General features: G+C 42.6%; 1 protein-coding gene across 18 annotated transcripts in view; it reads right to left on the bottom strand.

The window, feature by feature from the left end:
• The window catches only part of celf4 (CUGBP, Elav-like family member 4), a 1,146,342-nt gene that overhangs the window by 288,311 nt on the left and 837,305 nt on the right, over positions 1-20,726 (bottom strand). For all 18 annotated transcript variants that reach the window (XM_060829380.1, XM_060829456.1, XM_060829519.1 and 15 more), the window contains one exon: positions 2,114-2,193. In XM_060829380.1, coding sequence (XP_060685363.1) covers positions 2,114-2,193 — 80 coding nt within the window. The remainder of the gene's footprint in view (positions 1-2,113; positions 2,194-20,726) is intronic.

The raw sequence follows: 20,726 nt of genomic DNA, 5'->3' as shown, positions 1-20,726 counted from the left end.
TTGCAGCTGATCCTGATTGAAAGGAGTAAAATAACCACAGATGCCTGGAAATCCCCTTGACTGGGCACAAGATTTAAACTCCATTAAGAATGGGAAAGTTCATACCATAGAGATTGCTCGATCTTTGTGGGAAGCATGTCTTGAGAATAAACTTGAGCATTATTATTCGCTATTGACCACAACATCTAAGCCCAAAACTTATTTTATAGGGTTACAAACTGTTTTCATGGTAGAACTGTTTTCTGTAAGATCCAAATTTTTGTTTATATTCTATTCCACTTTCCTTCAAATTCAATTCATTTAAGACAATTTCCCTCAATTTGAATATATTGGAAACATTCATATCAATAATGTTGTGTGGTCCATTTTTTCTTAGCCCAACAGAATGCCAATTTTATTATCTTCTGTAACAGCTTTACCATCCACCTGGTTAAATTTAATGTTTCATTTGAAACCTGACACTTATGTCAGCTCAAAGAAACTGTACTGGTGCTCCAGTCAAGATTCCATGCTGAGGTCTTTGGATAGGATTTAAATTAGAACCTTATAACACAGAGTTAAGAGTTAGCAATCATGGGGTGTATTTTTCATACTTGCAAAAAGAATTCCTCCTAAATTTCACCTAACAGTCTGCAGTAGGCATAATTGTGATTTTGATATAAATTCTGTTTGATTGGAAAACCCAACTGATGCATAATATTACATCATGAGATTTATTAAATAATCTTAATTTATAACATAACTTTTAAGCTTCAAAAAAATCTTTTCCATAAATACTTATACACTGTGTATAAAATGCTAATGTTAGTGGAAGTGGTTGCCATTTTGAAATGTGAGAACAAGGTTTGTTTGTTGATCACCACAGCCTTCTCTGTGTGGGTGTTCTTACAGTCCCTTGGATCTTCTTGCAATATGGCCATATCATTTGATTGATCCTGACTTATCAGTTTATTTCTGAGCATGTGTTTCTGAGCTGAAAAATTTAAGCTGACCACTATCCGAGTATTACTCTAATAAAGTATTTATTAGCTGTAAGGTTATACACTGAGTATATAGCTTAATTTGCATTTTGCTGTATATCAACAGGATTCCACTTACATGTTGACTTGTACACCATGATCAAGTTCACTGGCCAGCTAATAGTTATTTTCTTATTACTTTGAATTCTTCTCATGCTCTTCTTCTGTTACTTCACTAATTTTGATTTCAGATTTTCTATCATGTTCATTTTGCAAGACTAACATAGGTTGCCACAGAATTCAAATTCATTTTCACTCTCATATCATAAGTATAAAATGTCAGCAATTTTCATAAGTAACAAACCCAATATTGAGTTGCCTAGGGCCAGGCCAAGAAAAGCCTGAAATACTCAATGTGAACTTTACAAACTAAAAGTAAAAGCAGTTTTGAATGCATATACTGTGCATGATGACATAGCTAATGCTCATACATAATGCTTCTAAAAATGTTTCCCATTATCAAATCCATTTACTTACCAAAAATAGAGTATTTCAGCTTGAGTAGAATTTGACAAATGCATTTTGTAAACTTATTCACTCGTCTTCTGTTACCAAAATCCTTTGTAACTGAATTATATGATTGTAATTAATGCAAATTACAGTGAATGGTTAAACCTTTATCACATTTCCTCATCTCCACTGACTACTTAAGAGAGCAGTAACAAGTATACGTCATTATTATAAAGAGGAAGTTGTTGTGACTTAAATGTGATCCTGGTATAATACTCATGCATTTTACAGAACTCCATCCCACGGCAGATGCCCCCGCTGCCCAATCAAGGCATTGATGAAATAAGGCACCGTGATTCAAGAATCACAAGAGTAACCATACGGAAACTTCAACTCTTGTTTCACTCAGACAGACAAGGCCACAAAACAAAAAGGTGCAATATCATTTTCTAAAATGTTGTGCTGATGGCAATGAAAATGCACAGATAACTTTGATTGAATAAAGGTGAAAAATCACAATTTTCTTGATGACATGTCATTATCAGTACTGTAGACTCTGTTTTCTGTATTACCTTTAAATTGCTTTGGGACTTGGCAAATAAAATAAGAATTTAAAACAATCCAGTTTCTGTGCTTGTACTTACTGGCATCGTCTGGCTACCGTGTAAGGCGTTGATGGCTGCCTGGGCTTCTGCATGTGCGGAAAATTTCACAAATGCACATCCTGTGGGGGATAAAGAAAGGGACAGGCTGCTGAACTGTAAAGACTGTAGCTTCATGCGATATACTGGAGACCCTTAACTCAACACAATCACCACTCTTTAAAAGCTGTTGGATTATGAGAGTTTTACAGTCATCTATAACCAGTAATAAATAAATATAATAACCAGAAGTTAGTAAATTTATTGACCAATGTGTTATTAAGCTAATTACTTTAGATATGTTGTATCTAAAGTAATTAGCACTCTGAGAAAATATTTTATCAGTCCAGTCCAGTTCTGCTTTGCTGAAGTGCACGTAGTTTTCAATAACCAAATAAATCCTCAGATTAAATTTGAATATTCAGCACATCATCTGATATATTCAGACTGAAGCTTCAGGTTAAATTCTGTATTCTTTTCTATTTTAAGTATCAATGTGCATTATCTTTCCTGAGGAAAATGAATAGCAATTTCATTAATCAATAAAATGTTCAAAAACTAAATGTGTTGATGATTACATCTTCAACTTTGAAGTTGGATTGTAGTGTTACCATTCATCATAATTAACTGTAGACAACAGTTTGACAATAGGAGTCTGAGCTCTTTTTAAATTTTAGATCTTCTTTACTGCTATGTTTGAACACCACTGATTCTGATGCACAATGTTAGATTCATAGTGATTTGTTGGATGGGATAAGGCTTTGATTTGAGTGTTCAGAGTCCATGTGGAATACCATACTTTGTGAGTTGGTTCTTCATCTGGCTTCACCACTGCACTGTCAATCAAGCCAACACAGTTAATTGTCAGCATTTCATCTCATCAGCCATTGCTATGCCAATCCGAAATGATGAGTTGACATCTATATTGGGCAGACTTGTGTGATCAATCCCTGTTGACGTCATTATAGTTCCCCCAAAATAAATCTTAAAAATAATTTATAAAGCACTGGTGTGCAAGCAAATATTCCCAAGGCATGATCCCAACCTTCCAGAAACTTATCTGAATAAACAAATAGTCTCCTGACAAATTATGCTATCATTTGACAGTTGCTCAAACTTGCTAACAAACTCACTCAAGGGATTGTGAGAGTTTTCAGACACAGTTTGTGAAGCTTTGACTGTCAATAAACTTGCTTCAGCGCAGGAAGTAGTCTTTAGCTGGATTTTTCGATATGCAAGTATTTGTGCTTGAGCTTCCTGAGGCCATGCGGTATATTAACTATATGCAAGAAATGTGAATGATATGATGGTGAAAGATACTGAGAAAAAGGGAGGGAAAATCAATTAATGTGTGGGGACAGTGAATAAGGACATGATTGGGTTCAGACATGAATTCCTGTATAACTGAATAATTAAATGCCACCCACTATCTGTATTCACATATAAATTTTAAAAAAATTGTTTTTCATGAGTGGCAAGGAGGAATAGAAACTCATGTTGGAAGCTTTGTTGAGAAAGCTGATGTTTCTGAGGACAATTTCATGTAGATAATGTTTTTGATAGCTATTAATTGCAGCTTTTGTCCAACGTACGAAAACTGTCTTTTTAAATTTACAATCTAAAGAAAAAGTTTCTAAAGCACAACCATCTAAAACTGGTCTTACCCTTAGTCATTAGTATATCTTCTGACAGTTTATATTGAGGTGTCAGATCCACTTCACTTTCTGCACAGTGAATATGTCATTTCAAAGATCCATCAAAATGACTAATAAGGTCTTCAATTATCCTAACCCATTCACATTAGAAGTATTAAGAGCACCTCATTATGACATCAAGCTCCATTAACATCCCTGAGCCTTTTGTAATGCCATCAAGATATTTTTGCACGGTCGATTGGAAACACAGAAGAAACATTAACTGAACAGAGCATAGTGTGGTCAATAAGTTTCACAAATCTTTATAAATGTCTTCTTAAATTAATATGCAGCAGACGACTCATGCAAGTGACTAACTGGGCTATTATAGGACACCTATGTTTATTTGTGTCAGGTCAGGGTTATTGATACCTTTTGCACGTATGTATAAACACAGGAGTAAGTGGAAGCTGCAGTTCAATAACAGGCAGCAGATAAACAGGTGACTCAGTGACTGTCGGCTAAGCAGCAGGAACACAACATTATCCGATCCTTTGCAACTGCAGGTGCCTCCTGTTTCTTTGTTATTTCTCCATTTGATTTTGTAGCAATTCTCTGAGGTAAGGCATATCATTTTCAGAAATTTACCCCACCCCAGCTACCCTCAACACAGTGCAAGGATGATGTGAGCATTCCAAGATCAGGCAAGAAGGGTCAAGGTGTTGTTTATTTTCTCGTCCAGCTAGGCTGACCTCATGGATCAGAATATTACAATTCAGTTAATAAGGCAGTGAAAGGCAGAACTGCAACATAGATTTATGTACTTAGAAACTTCTTTTTTCCAAAGACATACATTACAAACGGGCAACCCCAAACCTGAATATAGAGCAAAATACTGTGGATGCTGGCAATCAGAAAAAAATCCATAAAGTACAGGATATATTCAACAGACTTAGTAGCAACTGCAGTGAAACACACATTTTTAATCTGATCTTATTAGATTCATTAATACTAAAAATAATTTTTAAGATATTAGTTTTACTTAGGAAATTGCGTTGTTGGAGACACCAAGGGTTTGGGGCCCAAATTTTAGTTTTCTAAATAGGTGTGTCCCTTTAATGAGGAATGGGAGTCATGAGACCTTGCTGTAGCAAATGGGACAGGTACCTTTAACAGGACATCAGCCTGCTTTAATGTTGAGAATTTCTTTCAGGTAAATGAGTAATTGGTCTGAGGGAGAAAGAGAGCAGGATGCTCAAATTCATAGGCAAAACTGAGGACTGCAGATGCTGGAAATCAGAGTGTAGATTAGAGTGGTGCTGGAAGAGCACAGCAGGTCAAGCAGCATCCGAGGAGCAGGAAAATTGATGTTTCAGGCAAAAGCCCTTCATCAGGAATGAAGGCAGGGAGCCTCAGGGATGGAGAGATTCATGCTGATCATCCTCCAAGATGGACTTGGGGACTGGCAGCAGTGAAAATTGGCCGAGCAGAGGCTGATAGCTAAGTTCCGTACACATAGGGATGGCCTCAACCAGGACCTTGGGTTCATGTCACATTACAGGTGACCCCATTGCAGTACACACACACACACACACACAAACTCATTCTCACAGATACTCACAACTCCCCCCCCCCCCCCCCACCCACACACACACACACACACACACACACACACCCACATGCACACATACACATATAATTTTGTGGGGTGAATTTGTACTTGCAGAGTTACATTGTACTTTGCTCAAAAACTGCATGAATCCATGTAAGATTCTGTTAATTCAAGATTAGAATCATTCTAAACATTATGGCACAGACAGCAGCACACAGAGGTGTTAATACCCAATACATTATCTGGGCTGACACCAATTGTTAAAGTTTACTTGAGATTGTAACTTGTTAAAAAAGTTTTGCGAGTAACATGTGAAAGAAGAGAAACTAACATGGTCATTCTAACAGATGAGAGACTGAACAAACAATCAAGATATTTTTCAATGTATAATTTCTGTTACATCACACTGTAAACTTTTGCTATAAATTTGGTGTCGTAGAATCGTGTTCTCCACAACTACCTGATGAAGGAGCAGCGCTCCGAAAGCTAGTGCTTCCAATTAAACCTGTTGGAGTATAATCTGGAGTAGTATAATTTTTAACGATTTACAGAAAGATATTGATAGGTTAAATAAGTTGACAAGAAGTTAGCAAACAGAGTATAGTGCTGGTAAATACGAAGTTGTTCATTTTGGAAGGGAGAACAAAGGAACAGAATATTATTTGAATGGAGAAAAACTGCAGAAAACTGCAACACAAAGGGATTTGGGAGTACTTGTACATGAAACACAGAGAGCTAGCACACAGGTTCAGCAAGTAATCAGGAAGGGTGATAAGGCTGGCCCTTACTTCAAGGGGTTAGAGGAAACCGTCCTTGCCCCCATGCCTAACACCGCTCCCACTCCCAGCTCCAGCCTCACACCAGGTCCTAGCTCCCAGCCTGCCTTGTTTTCACCATCCCTCCAGACCTCTCCCTCTCTGAGGATGAAAGATCAGTCCTCAGCAGAGGCCTCACCTTCATTCCCCAACACTCTCAGATTAACGAGTTCAACACGCGACGAGACATCGAACAATTCTTCCACCGTCTTCGCCTCCGCGCCTACTTCTTCAACCAGGATTCTCCCCCACCCTCTGACGACCCCTTCTCCCACCTCCAACACACCCCATCCACCTGGACATTCCGTGCTGGCCTCTTACCCGCCCTCGATCTCTTCATAGCCAACTGCCACCGCAACATTAGCCGCCTCAACCTATCCCCCCTCTCACCCACTCCAACCTCTCACCCTCGGAACGTGCAGCCCTCCACTCCCTCCGTTCCAACCCCAACCTCACTATCAAACCAGCAGACAAGGAAGGCGTGGTAGTAGTTTGGCGCACCGACCTTTACACTGCTGAGGCTAAATGCCAGCTCGCGGATACCTCCTCCTACTGCCCCCTTGACCATGAACCCACCTCTCACCACTAAACCATCATCTCCCAGACCATCCATAACCTCATCACCTCAGGGGATCTCCCATCCACCGCCTCCAACCTCATAGTCCCACAACCCCGCACCGCCCATTTCTACCTCCTGCCCAAAATCCACAAACCTGACTGTCTCAGCCTGCTCATGTCTCACCGAACTCATCTCTGCATACCTCAACATGGCCCTATCCCCCTTAGTCCGAGAACTCCCCCATCTACGTTCGGGACACCACCCATGCCCTCCACCTCCTCCATGATTTTCGCTTCCCTGGTCCCCAACGCCTTATCTCCACCATGGACATCCAGTCCCTATACACCTCCATCTCCCATCACGAAGGACTCAAAGCCCTCCACTTCTTACATTCCCACTGTACCAACCAGTACCCTTCCACTGACACCCTCCTTCGACTGACTGAACTGGTCCTCACTCTGAACAACTTCTCTTTCCAATCCTCCCACTTCCTCCAAACCAAAGGAGTAGCCATGGGCACCCGCATGGGCCCCAGCTATGCCTGCCTCTTCGTAGGATATGTGGAACAGTCCATCTTCCACAGCTACACTGGCACCATCCCCCATCTTTTCCTCCGCTACATCGATGACTGTATCGGCGCTGCCTCGTGCTCCCACGAGGAGGTTGAACAGTTCATCCACTTTACCAACACCTTCCATCCCAACCTCAAATTTACCTGGACCGTCTCAGACTCCTCCCTCCCCTTCCTAGACCTTTCCATTTCTATCTCGGGCGACCGAATCAACACGGACATTTGCTATAAACCGACCGACTCCCACAGCTACCTAGACGACACCTCCTCCCACCCTGCCCCTGTTAAAAATGCCATCCCATTTTCCCAATTCCTTTGTCTCCGCCGCATCTGCTCCCAGGAGGACCAGTTCCAATACCGTACAACCCAGATGGCCTCCTTCTTTAAAGACCGCAATTTCCCCCCAGACATGATCGACGATGCCCTCCACCGCATCTCCTCCACTTCTCGCTCCTCCGCCCTTGAGCCCCGCCCCTCTAATCACCACCAGGACAGAACCCCACTAGTCCTCACTTACCACCCCACCAACCTCCACATACAGTGTATCATCCGTCGTCATTTCCGCCACCTCCAAACGGACCCCACCACCAGAGATATATTTCCCTCCCCTCCCCTATCAGCATTTCGAAAAGACCACTCCCTCCATGACTCCATCGTCAGGTCCACACGCCCTACCAACCCAACCTCCGCTCTCGGCACCTTCCCCTGCAACTACAAGAAATGCAAAACTTGCACCCACACCTCCTCCCTTACTTCCCTCCAAGGTCCCGCGGGATCCTTCCATATCCACCACAAATTCACCTGCACCTCAACATACATCATTTAATGAATCCGCTGCACCCGATGTGGCCTCCTCTATACTGGGGAGATAGGCCGCCTACTTGTGGAACGTTTCAGAGAACCCCTCTGGGACACGCGGACCAACCAACCCAACCACCCCGTGGCTCAACACTTCAACTCTCCCTCCCACTCCACCAAGGACATGCAGGTCCTTGGACTCCTCCATTGCCAGACCATAGCAACATGACAGCTGGAGGAAGAGCGCCTCATCTTCTGCTTAGGAACCCTCCAACCACAAGGGATGAATTCAGCTTTCTCCAGTTTCCTCATTTCCCCTCCCCCCATCTTGTCTCAGTCAAATCCCTCAAACTCAGCACTGCCTTCCTAACCTGCAATCTTCTTCCTGACCTCTCTGCCCCACCCCCCCACTCCGGCCTACCACCCTCACCTTGACCTCCTTCCACCTATCGCATTTCCAATGCCCCTCCTCCAAGTACCTCCTCCCTACCTTTTATCTTAGCCTGCTGGACACACTTTCCACATTCCTGAAGAAGGGATCATGTCGATTCTCCTGCTCCTTGGATGCTGCCTGACCTGCTGTGCTTTTCCAGCAACACATTTTCAGCTCAGGTTAGAGGAAAAGAGTAAGGAAATCTTACTGCAGCTGTTAAGGTGCTGGTGAGACCACATTCAGGAATAGATGAACAGTTTTTGTCCTTTTATTTTAAGAAAAAGGTATTGTTTCATTGGAGGCAGTTCAGAGAAGGTTCGTTATGATTATGTCAATATGGAAGGAATGCCTTACGAGCAAAGGTTCAACAGGTTGGCACTCTACTCTCTGCTGCTTAGAGATGTGAACTCATTGAAGGATTCTTAAGGGACTTGACAGGATAAATGCTGAGGGAATATTTCCTGTCATGGGGAAGCCTCGGACCAGGGGCATAATCTCAGAATAAAGAGGCACCTATTTAAGACTGAGGGGATGTCTTCTCTCAGACAGTTGAGAGTCTTTGGAACTCTTTGCCATGGAGAACTGTGCGGGCACAGTCCTTGTATATTTTTACAGCTGAGATAGACAGTTTCTTGATCAGTAAGTGAATCGAGGGTGTTGGAGAAAGGACAGAAACGTTGATGTGAGGAACGTCAAATCAACCATGATCTTCGTGAATGACAGAGCAGGTTCGAGGGGCCAATCAGCCTACTCTTGTTCCTATTTCTATGGTCTTTGGACCCTGATGTAGGACTTCCATGCCCTCACAAATGCTCTAGCCTGGGCAGTGGTAATATATATGTAGGCAGTGCACAGCAGCCTAAGTAACTGGAAAAGTTCAGATGGACAACAAGGTGCTTCTCAAAATGATACATTATTATTCATATCATTTTGCTCCACACAAAATGAATCCACAGCGCTAGAAGACAAACAGAACTAAGCAGACACCACGACAACTCAATAGGTGCCTGCGTATATTCTAATTCTATAGAGAGCTATAATGGGACACTCTTGTCCCAAGATGTCATGGAGCAAGGCCAACTGTCAACTGTTACCTACTTCTTATTTTGGTAGCACTAAGGGAAGCATTCGTCTAATTAGTAAGAGATCCTCATCACACATTCAGTTGGAGGAAAGAAAATATCAAAAAGCTGCAGACAAAATACTAATATTTTATGAATAAATTATGGTCGTTTGTATTGTTCTGGGGTTTCCCTTAGGATTTAAGCTTGGTCCCGATTATTTTTCATCTACTTGCTGTCCCTCTGGGAAATCATCTGAAAATATGTTTGTTTCTGCATGTACATTGACACCTCCACTTAACAGACTGTTTGCCAGACATTCAGTGCTGGATGAACAGAAATATCATCCAATTAAATACTGGGAATACTAAATCCATAGTCTTCTGTTTCAGGTGCTAACTCTGTGTTGTGGACACTAACTCCATCTGTCTGATTTGAAGGTGCCAGTGTTGGCCTGGGGTGGACAAAGTTTAAAATCACACAACACCGGGTTATAGTTCAATCGGCTTCTCACCATATAGTCACACCACCACGAACAACACTGAATTGCAAAGAAAAAACATCAAAGAACTGCAGATCTTGGAATTCTGAAACAAAATCAGAAATTGCTGGAAAATCTCAGCAGGTATGTCAGTAATTGTGGAAAGAAGGCAGAGTTAACTTGTCAGGATCATTCTTCAGAACACTCACTCCAATTTTGTTGAATTACCTGAATGTGTCCAGCTTTAGCTTATAGAATCAGAGAATTATTATAATACAAAAGGAGGCCATTCAGCCCATCATGGTATCACACTCTCCAACAGGTATTATGACTTAGTACCATTTGTCTGCCTTTTCCTCACACTCTTCTAAGTTGCTTCTACTCAAATAATTACCTGATGCCTCCATGAATGCTGCAGTTGACTTTCTTGCACTACATTTCCAGGCAATGCATTCCAGACCCTGACTGCTCATGTTGCATTTCCTTCACACGCAAATCATTTTTGATTTGTGTCCTTTCAATTTCAATCCTTTCATGAGCAGGAATAGTTTCTCCTTGTCTACTCTATCCAGGTCTCTCAGAATCTTCAAAATTTCTGTCAGATCACCTCTTAGACTTCTTGATTCCAAGGAGAACAGTTCAGTCTCTCTAATTCAATGTCACAACTGAAGGTGCTCCTTCCTGAAACCATTCTTGGAAATCTCTGTGCACTCTCTCCAGTACATTGACATCTTTCCTGTGATGTAACATACAGTTCATGTCAAGCAACTTTCTGATACAAATTCAACATTACCTTCTTGCTCTTGTGCTTTGTGCCAGTATCGATAAAGTCAAGGACACTGTCTACTTTATTAACGGCTATTGTCACCTACCTTGCCACATTCAATGACCTGTACACATATGCACCCAGATCCATCTGCTCCTGAACTCCACCGTAAGTATTGTACGCTTATGTTATATTGTATACCAAAATGCATAATCCTACACTCTCTCACATTGGGCACTATTTTTTTGCCAAATATTTGCCCATTACACTAAATTGTCTATGTCTGTTTGGAGTTCTACAGTAGCACAGTGGTTAGCACTGCTGCGTCACAGTGCCAGAGACCCGGGTTCAATTCCTGCCTCTGGCAACTGTCTGTGTGGAGTTTGCACATTCTCCCCGTGTCTGCATGGATTTCCTCCGGGTGCTCCGGTTTCCTCTCACAGTCCAAAGATGTGCAGGCGAGGTGAACTGGCTATGCTAAACCATACGTTATATACTAACATAGTGTTAGATGCATTAGTCAGAGGAAAATGGGTCTGATTGTGTTACTCTTCGGAGGGTCGGTGTAGCCGAAGGGCCTGTTTCCACGCTGTAGGGAATCTAATCAATGATGAGGACTGATGAAGACAGAGTGGTGGATGTGATCTATATGGACTTTAGTAAGGCATTTGACATGGTTCCTCATAGTAGACTGGTTAGCAAGGTGAGATCACATGGAAATCAGGGAGAACTAGCCATTTGGATACAGAACTGTCTCAAAAGTAGAAGTAGGTGGTGGTGGAGGGTTGTTTTTCAGACTGGAGGCCTGTGACCAGTGGAGTGCCACAAGGATTGGTGCTGGGTCCTCTGCTTTTCATAATTTATAAAAACGATTTGGATGTGAACGTAAGAGGTATAGTTAGTAAGTTTGCAGATGACACCAGAACTGAGCGTGTAGTGGACAGCAAAGAAGGTTACCTCATATTACAACAGGACCTTGATCAGATGGACCAATGGACTGAGGAATGGCAGATGGAGTTTAATTTAGATAAATATGAGGTGCTGCATTTTGGAAAAGCAAATCAGAGCAGGACTTTTACACTTAATGGTAAGGTCCTGGGCAGAGTTGCTGAACAATGATACTTTGGAGTGCAGGTTCATAGCTCCTTGAAAGTGGAGTCACAGGTAGATAGGATAGTGAAGAAGGCATTTAGTATGCTTTCCTTTATTGCCCAGAGCATTGAGTATAGGAGTTGGGAGGTCATGTTGCGGCTGTACAGGACATTGGTTAGGCCGCTTTTGGAATATTGTGTGCAATTCTGGTCTCCTTCCTAGCATGAAACTTGAAATGGTTCAGAAAAGATTGATAAGGATGTTGCCAGGGTTGAAGGGTTTGAGCTATAGGGAGAGGTTGAATAGGCTGGGGCTGTTTTCCCTGGAGCATTGGAGGGTGAGGGGTGACCTTATCGATGTTTATAAAATCATGAAGGGCATGGATAGGGTAAATAGACCAGGTTTTTTCCCTGGGGTGGGGGAGTCTAGAACTGAGGGCAGAGGTTTAGGGTGAGAGGGGAAAGATTTAAAAGGGACCTAAGGGCAATTTTTTACGCAGAAGGATGCGGGTATGGAATGAGCTGCGAGAAGAAGTGGTGGAGGCTGGTACAATTACAGCATTTAAAAGGCATGTGGATGCGTATATGAATAGGAAGGCTTTGGAGGGATATGGGCCGGGTACTGGCAGGTGGGACTAGATTGGTTTGGGATACCTGGTCATCATGGACGAACTCGATCGAAGAGTCTGTTTCCATGGTGTACATCTCTATGAATCTATGGTTAAGCCACTTTTGGAATACTACATTCAATTCTGGCCTCCTTGCTATAGGAAGGATGTTGTGAAACTCTCAAGGGTTCAGAAAAGGTTTACAAGGTTGTTGCAGAGTTGGAGGGTTGGAGCTATAGGGAGAGGTTGAATAGGCTGGGGATGTTTTCCCTGGAGCGTCAGACGCGGAGGGGTGACCTCATAGAGATTTATAGAGGGACATAGATAGGATAAATAGACAAAGTTTTATTTTTCCCTGGGATCAGGGAGTTCAAAACAAGAGGGCAAAGGTTTAAGTTGAGAGGGCAAAATTTTAAAAGGGACCTAAGAAGCAACCTTTTCACGCAGACCATGGTACGTCTATGGAATGAGCTGTCAGAGGAAGTGGTGGAGGCTGATAAAATTACAACATTTAAAAGGCACATGGATAGGCATATGAATAGAAAGGGTTTGGAGGGATATGAACCAAATACTGGCAAATGGGACCTAGGTTAATTCAAGATAGCTGGACAGCATGAATGAGTTGGTCTGAAGGGTCTGTTTCCATGCTGTACAGCTCTATACCTCTATAAGTCCATCACAATTTACAACACTTCCAAGTTTTGGATCATCTGAAAACTTTGAAATTGACAGGGTGGCACAGTGGCTCAGTGGTCAGCACTGCTGCCTCACAGCGCCAGGGACTCAGGTTCAGTTCCAATCTCAGGTGATTGTGTGGAGTTTGTGCAGTCTCCCTGTGGCTATGTGGGTTTCCTTCGGATATTCGGTTTCCTTCCAGTTCAAAGATGTGCAGGTCAGGTAGATGAGCCATGTCAAATTGCCCATTTAGTTTGGGATATGTCAGTTATGTGGATTAACCATGGGAGGTACAGGATTGCAAGGATAGGATGGGGTGGGTGAGTTTGGGTGGAATGCTGATTGGAGATTTGGTGTGGATCTGTTGGTCTGAATAGTATGTTTCCACACTGTAGGGATTCTATGGACCCTTGCACATCAAGGTCTCGATCATTAACATACATAATGAAAAATAAGAGTACCAACACTGGCCCCTGACAAACTCCTTTACAAATCTGGACAAATGTGAGGTGGTGAATTTTGGAAGGTCAAGTACAGGTGGAAATTATACAGTGAATGGCAGAACCCTCAGGAGTACTGTTATGCAGAGGGATCTGGGTGTGCAAGTTGCATCTTGTTGAATGAGATGCTTAATGCTGTAGTAAATTCACCACATCCGTCTCAGCAAACAACAGCCATATTTACATTTAAACAGCAGCACTGCACAATAAAAAATTCAATAGGAACAGATTAAGAAGGCGGTGCTGAGTTGGAGGTTTGGATCTGGGATGAGGTAAAGGAGGGAAGATAAGGAAACTGGTGAAGTCAATGTTGATGCCTTGTGGTTAAAGGGTCCCAAAGCGGAAGATGAAGTGTTCTTCCTCCAGTCTTTGGGTGGCTTGGATTTGGTGATGGAAGAGGCCCAGGACTTGCATGTCCTTGGTGGAGTGGGAGGGGGAGTTGAAGTGGTCAGCCACAGGGCTGTAGTGAGGTTGCTTGGTGCGTGTGTCCCAGAGATGTTCCCTGAAGCATTCTGTGAGTTAGCGTCCTGTCTCACCAATGTAGAGGGGTTATATTGTGCTTGGAATAGTTGTGCCTCTCTGTTCACCATCTGATACAGTATCAGTTTGGCTATCCCATGTCCTGTGATAATCATACTCAGCCTCATTTCTTAACTCAAATTAAGGCATCAATCAATCTGTTTGTCTGATGTCTACAGCTTTTGACTCCCTGCACCTTAACTAGAATTTCTATCCTGGCTTCTAGGTTGACACAGTTTTGTCCTTGTCTAGAGTTGTACAAACGCTGCTCCTGATACCTGGGGGCTTTTTCTCTTGTTCTTTGACATGACATCCCAAGACCATGAGAATGTTTCGCTTGTGGTTGTAATCCAAAACTGGCTTTCCTGTTCTTAACTTCCTCCCAATCAACAATTCCACTGGCAAGTACACATTATTCAATGGTAATGTTCTGTAACAGAGTAGTGCTATTTGCCAGTCTGGATTCATATGTATCAGTGACTTCTTTTTCTGTCTCTCCATTCATCTAAGAATAAAGTGCAGAACTTGTCACCTGGTTGAGTCCTGTCTCTGAGGTGAATTTCTGGATTGATCATACAATACTGTGTATCAGTGCTCTGATCAATGAGTCTGCTGTGATTAATTAAATCTTGCCACCTTTATCCATCTTGAAGAATAACCAACTAGGAGCAAATATATATTTGTTCTAAAATTGAACAAATTGTTGACCTCTCACATCACCTTCCTAAAATTCTTGATTAACTCATTGGCTGTACATGTCTTATGAATGATTGACAAAATGTAATCCTGCATGTCCTTTGATATACCTTGTCACCACACTCATAGCTGTGCTCTTCATCTACATTTGTGTTACTTAGATGTCTCATGTCGAGTTTCTGAAGGACGTCTCTATGCATCAACTTTGGTATACCCATTCTGTGGTCATACACCAATGAATCTTCTACAATTGTCACTTGTTGCTTTTGTCCCTGGTACCTCTTCAGCACTTGGTCTGCTGGATTACATTTTGATCAACCTTACAGACAAAGCTATCTGACCTTAGTGTACATGTTAGATTTTAAACCTGGAGTAACCCCTTACTTCCTGCACTTTTGAAAACTTGCTAAAAAAAAAAGAGCTGCCAATTCCCAAAGCTTGCCCATGCCATCTGTGTAGTGGGGCTGGGAGTAGGTGTGAAGACAACCGACAGGGCACTCACTTAATTTAACTTGCCATCCCTGCTGAAACAATAGCGAAAGGGGCATGTAATATCCGGCCCACTGAGCCATATTCTATTCTAGAACTGAGTGGAGCAATGATTATTCAACGTGATATTAGATACGAGAGACATTGCAACTAACTGGCTTTGGGATAATTACCAGCATTTTTTATTACAAGAGTGTCCTTTGAAGCTGACAGTGGAAATGGGTGGACAAAGTTAAAAATCACACAACACCAGGTTATAGTCTTACAGGTTTATTTTGAAAGGGGAGCTATCTTGAGATTACTTGCATTGATCAAGATGATAGGCAGTAAACTATTAAAGTCTTAAAATAACTTGTTGCACCTTCATCACAAGAACCTGCTGAAACCATAGCAGTGGACTAATACAAAATTCTGGGAGAGCTTCCTTAGCTATACTTTGAGATTTTCCAGTACTCACTGTGTCGAGCAGTACAACATTGCTGTGCTGACAGACTCAAGGTTCCAGCAGTTACATAATTCACTTTCAAACAGAAAGTCAGAAAACTGCAGTTTTGCCTAACTAGCTTGCATTGGTGCTCTGACTTTGTCTGTTGCAGCTGCACCACTTGAAGGATTATAATGTGGCATTTTTGTTTTGCAATTTGAAAAAACAAAGTTCCATGTGAAAATTAACAAGCATGAGGGAGACTATCTGTCTTTAGTCTGCTTTTCAAGCTAAACCAATTCTAAAGGACAAAATAGCACCAAAAACAAAATCAAAGAAAAAACCAAAAGGCTTTAAAAGTACAATGAATGCTAGACATCCTCTCATCTCAGGGCAGAAGTGGGTACTGCAGATGCTGGAAGTCAGAGTCTAGATTAGAGTGGCGCTGGAAAAGCACAGCAGGTCAGGCAGCATCTGAAGAGCAGGAAAATCGACATTTCGGGCAAAAGCCCTTCATCTGGAATCTTCTTATCTCAGACAAAGGAGTATGATTCATTATTTTGGCCTTTCTATTTTCCATGTACTTATTTGTGGACCAGAAGATTGGTTCAAATGAGAAAGGCTCGATGGTATTATAGTTCTCATTCTTTCAGAATACTAAATCAACATTTTAAGCATTTAGACGCTTGTTAAATTAATTAATAAATATCTTGTCCTCCATCACTCTTTCAGCAAATCTATCCTGCTGTTAATTAGGTACTTGTTTTAAAATTATCCTTCATTACTTTGAAAGAGTGTCCTTTTGTCTGAGTGCTTGAGCAAACCTGAAAATATTTTGCACTTTGTTTTGTCTGTTTTATGTGCCTGAATTACCTGACCAGAATGCAATACTCCATCTCATCTGTTTGTTCCAAATAGTGTACCTTGCTGATGCTGGAGTTCAGCCTCATTATTTTACTCGATAGCATCTCTCGTTCCATCATATGTCATAAATGATTAAAGAATTGTTGAGCTTTACCTCATTCTTTGAAGTCTTCAACTGGTTTGGTAATTCGGAATTTGATGTTGTTTTTTGGCCAACTGATACTATTTTGCACATGGTGAGCAATGAGTCAACTGGCTTTCCAGTGCAAATTCTAGTTATTTTTTAATCAACTTCTTCAGTGATGTTATGAACTCAGGTGGGACTTGAGAGACTTGGCCCAGAGGTAGTAACACTACCACTGCACCACATGGCCAAACGTTCAGACACACTCTGGGGTAGTTGAGACTTGAAGCTACAGCATAAAGGTTTTTAATGTTGAATAGTATCTTGGTAATGTGCTCCCTGGTGCAAACTGGTAACATCTAATTAGCATATTTCAGTCCTTGAAGGGATTCATTTCAGGTCTAAATGTAGCTTTGCTGTTTAAGGTATTGGAAAATCATTTTGGTATCATACCTTAGATGTAACATTATGTTGATTTCTAACTCTGTCTTAGTATTCTACCGCTTTTTTATGATCTGCTTCTGAATAATCAAATGAATCATGGAAACTCTGCAGTGTGGCAGCAGCCATTTGGCCCACTAAGTCCACACTAACCTCCAAAAAGCATCTCACCCATACCCACCCTTCTCCCTTATCCCTGTAACCCTGCCTATCCCATGGCTAATCCACTTAACCAACACATCCTTGGACACTATGAGCAATTTAGCATGGTCAATCCACCTAACCTGCACATCTTTGGGTGGTAGGAGGAAACCAGAGCATCTGGAAGAAACTTGTGCAGACATGGGGAGAATGTGCAAACTCTATATAGATAGTCACTTGAGGGTATATTCAAACTCAGGTCCCTAATGCTGTGAGGCAGCAGTGCTAACAACTGGGCCACTGTGCCGCCATTGCCATGTGGTCATGCTCATGCTTCTATCTCCCAGGATGGTGTATCTTTCTTTATCTTTCTGTCAATTTTTCTATTAATCCATGCTAGTGTAAGTTTGCTTGCTTTACCTGAGCATTTAGATAGGTATTCATCCTACAATATCTGTATAAGATTTCTTCAAAGGTTCCCCCATTGACAGATTTGTTCTTGAGAGCTTGGCCCTTCTAAATAACTTAAAACTTGGCTGTCTAAAATTGTACGAAGGGTGAGACTATGTAATCACATTAATTCCAAAATCAGCTTGTGCTGTGGTCATTGCTTAATAATTCAGATATTCCTCGAATCGTGATTGGTTATACACAACTCTTAAAGTAAGCTGTCTCTTGTGACTTCCTGATGGACTTTAGTAGATTGTCACATGGACCATTATAAATCTTCTGTCATTATCAAAACTATCTGATTATCTTCACAAAATGCTTGTCTTGTGCTTGTTTTCCAAGTTGAAAATCTACCTGACTACATCAAGAATAATGTGAATGACATTGATGAGATCTGAGTTGTTCTCAGACTGGTTAATCCCCAATCAGCATTATCTTTTTTTTTCATTCAGTCTTCTATCATTAATACAAAATAAAAAATCAATTTGCTTATTTTGACCCTTAAATCTACAGAAAGCTCCCTAAAGAAATGGACTCTAGACTGAGACTGCCATCTTTCAGAGATATATCGGATAATGGGTTCAGTTCCACAATAGATTAAGCTGTGGCTGTCAAATCCCTACATAATGTCTGTCTTTTAACAGCCACCAGAGAATGGGCATTCATATTGCAATCAAACACACCCCTCCATAAGTATAAGTGCACTAATTTGAAAATACCCTTGAATAGAATATTAAAAAAACTGTAAGGTTACTCAAAAGTGATATTGCTTACCAGTTTAAACTAAATAAACCTTCAAAATAATAACTGTATGTAAGATGTAATGCCTCTGTGGAGAAAGTAATACAGAGAAAGTGGAGAAAGTGTGGAAAAAAAAATCAACGTTATGCTTCCCTAACTAGGGAAAGAAATCTCCCATCACTTTTAGCATTGGGGAGAGAGAAACAGAGTTAACGCTTTGCTTCTGGTGTGACACGTCTTCAGAACAAGCTCCCATTCTGATGAAGGGTCATACTGGAGTCGAGAAATGTAAACTCTGCTTCTGTCTCCACAGATGCTGCCAGACCTATTGAGTTTCTCCAGTAGTGTCTGTGTCTGGTTTCAGATTCAAGCATCTACAGTATTTTGCTCTTAATCCTTACTAGATCCAGCCTACACCTGTCTCCAGATTCACTGCAATATGATTGACTCTTGACTGCCCGCTGAAGTGCTGAAAATGTGTTGCTGGAAAAGCGCAGCAGGTCAGGCAGCATCCAAGGAGCAGGACAATCGATGTTTCGAGCATGAGCCCTTCTTCAGGAATGAGGAAAGTGTGTCCAGCAGGCTAAGATAAAAGGTAGGGAGGAGGGACTTGGTGGAGGGGCGTTGGAAATGCAATAGGTGGGAGGAGGTCAAGGTGAGGGTGATAGGCCGGACTGGGGGTGGGGGCGGAGAGGTCAGGAAGAAGATTGCAGGTTAGGAAGGCGGTGCTGAGTTCGAGGGATTTGACTGAGACAAGGTGCGGGGAGGGGAAATGAGGAAATTGGAGAAATCTAGGTTCATCCCTTGTGGTTGGAGGGTTCCTAGGCGGAAGATGAGGCGCTCTTCCTCCAGCCGTCATGTTGTTATGGTTTGGCGATGGAGGACTCCACGGACCTGCATGTCCTGGGCGGAGTGGGAGGGGGAGTTGAAGTGTTGAGTCACGGGGCGGTTGGGTTGGTTGGTCCGGGTGTCCCAGAGGTGTTCCCTGAAACGTTCCGCAAGTAGGCGGCCTGTCTCCCCAATATAGAGGAGGCCACATCGGGTGCAGTGGATGCAGTAAATGATGTGTGTGGAGGTGCAGGTGAATTTGTGATGGATATGGAATGATCCCTTGGGGCCTTGGAGGGAAGTAAGGGGGGAAGTGTGGGCGCAAGTTTTGCATTTCTTGCGGTTGCAGGGGAAGGTGCCGGGAGTGGAGGTTGGATTGGTGGGGGGTGTGGACCTGACGAGGGAGTCATGGAGGGAGTGGTCTTTTCGGAATGCTGATGGGGAGGGGAGGGAAATATATCTCTGGTAGTGGGGTTTGTTTGGAGGTGGTGGAAATGACGACGGATGATACGATGTATGTGGAGGTTGGTGGGGTGATAACTGAGGACCAGTGGGGTTCTGTCCTGGTGGTGATTGGAGGGGCGGGGCTCAAGGGCGGAGGAGCGGGAAGTAGAGGAGATGTGGTGGAGGGCATCGTCGATCACGTCTGGGGGGAACTTGTGGTCTTTGAAGTAGGAGGCCATTTGGGTTGTACGGTATTAGAACTGGTCCTCTTGGGAGCAGATGCAGCAGAGACGAAGGAATTAGGAGTATGGGATGGTGTTTTTACAGGGGGCAGGGTGGGAGGAGGTCTAGTCTAGGTAGCTGTGGGAGTCGGTCGGTTTGTAGTAAATGTTTGTGTTGATTCGGTTGCCCGAGATAGAAATGGAAAGGTCTAGGAAGGGGAGGGAGGAGTCTGAGACAGTCCAGGTAAATTTGAGGTCGGGGTGGAAGGTGTTGGTAAAGTGGATGAACTGTTCAACCTCCTCGTGGGAGCATGAGGCAGCGCCGGTACCGTCATTGATGTAGCGGAGGAAAAGGTGGGGGGTGGTGCCAGTGTAGCTGCGGAAGATGGATTGTTGCACATATCCTAAGAAGAGGCACCATGCGGGTGCCCATGGCTACTCCTTTGGTTTGGAGGAAGGGGGAGGATTGGAAAGAGAAGTTGTTCAGGGTGAGGACCAGTTCAGTCAGTCGATGGCGGGTTTCAGTGGAAGGGTACTGGTTGGTATGGTGGGAAAGGAAGAAGCGGAGGGCTTTGAGTCCTTTATGATGGGGAATGGAGGTGTACAGGGACTGGATGTCCATGGTGAAGA

This window comes from Hemiscyllium ocellatum, chromosome 1, assembly GCF_020745735.1.
Source record: "Hemiscyllium ocellatum isolate sHemOce1 chromosome 1, sHemOce1.pat.X.cur, whole genome shotgun sequence".
In the NCBI taxonomy this organism is placed as follows: domain Eukaryota; kingdom Metazoa; phylum Chordata; class Chondrichthyes; order Orectolobiformes; family Hemiscylliidae; genus Hemiscyllium; species Hemiscyllium ocellatum.
This window is presented reverse-complemented; position numbering and strand designations above follow the sequence as displayed.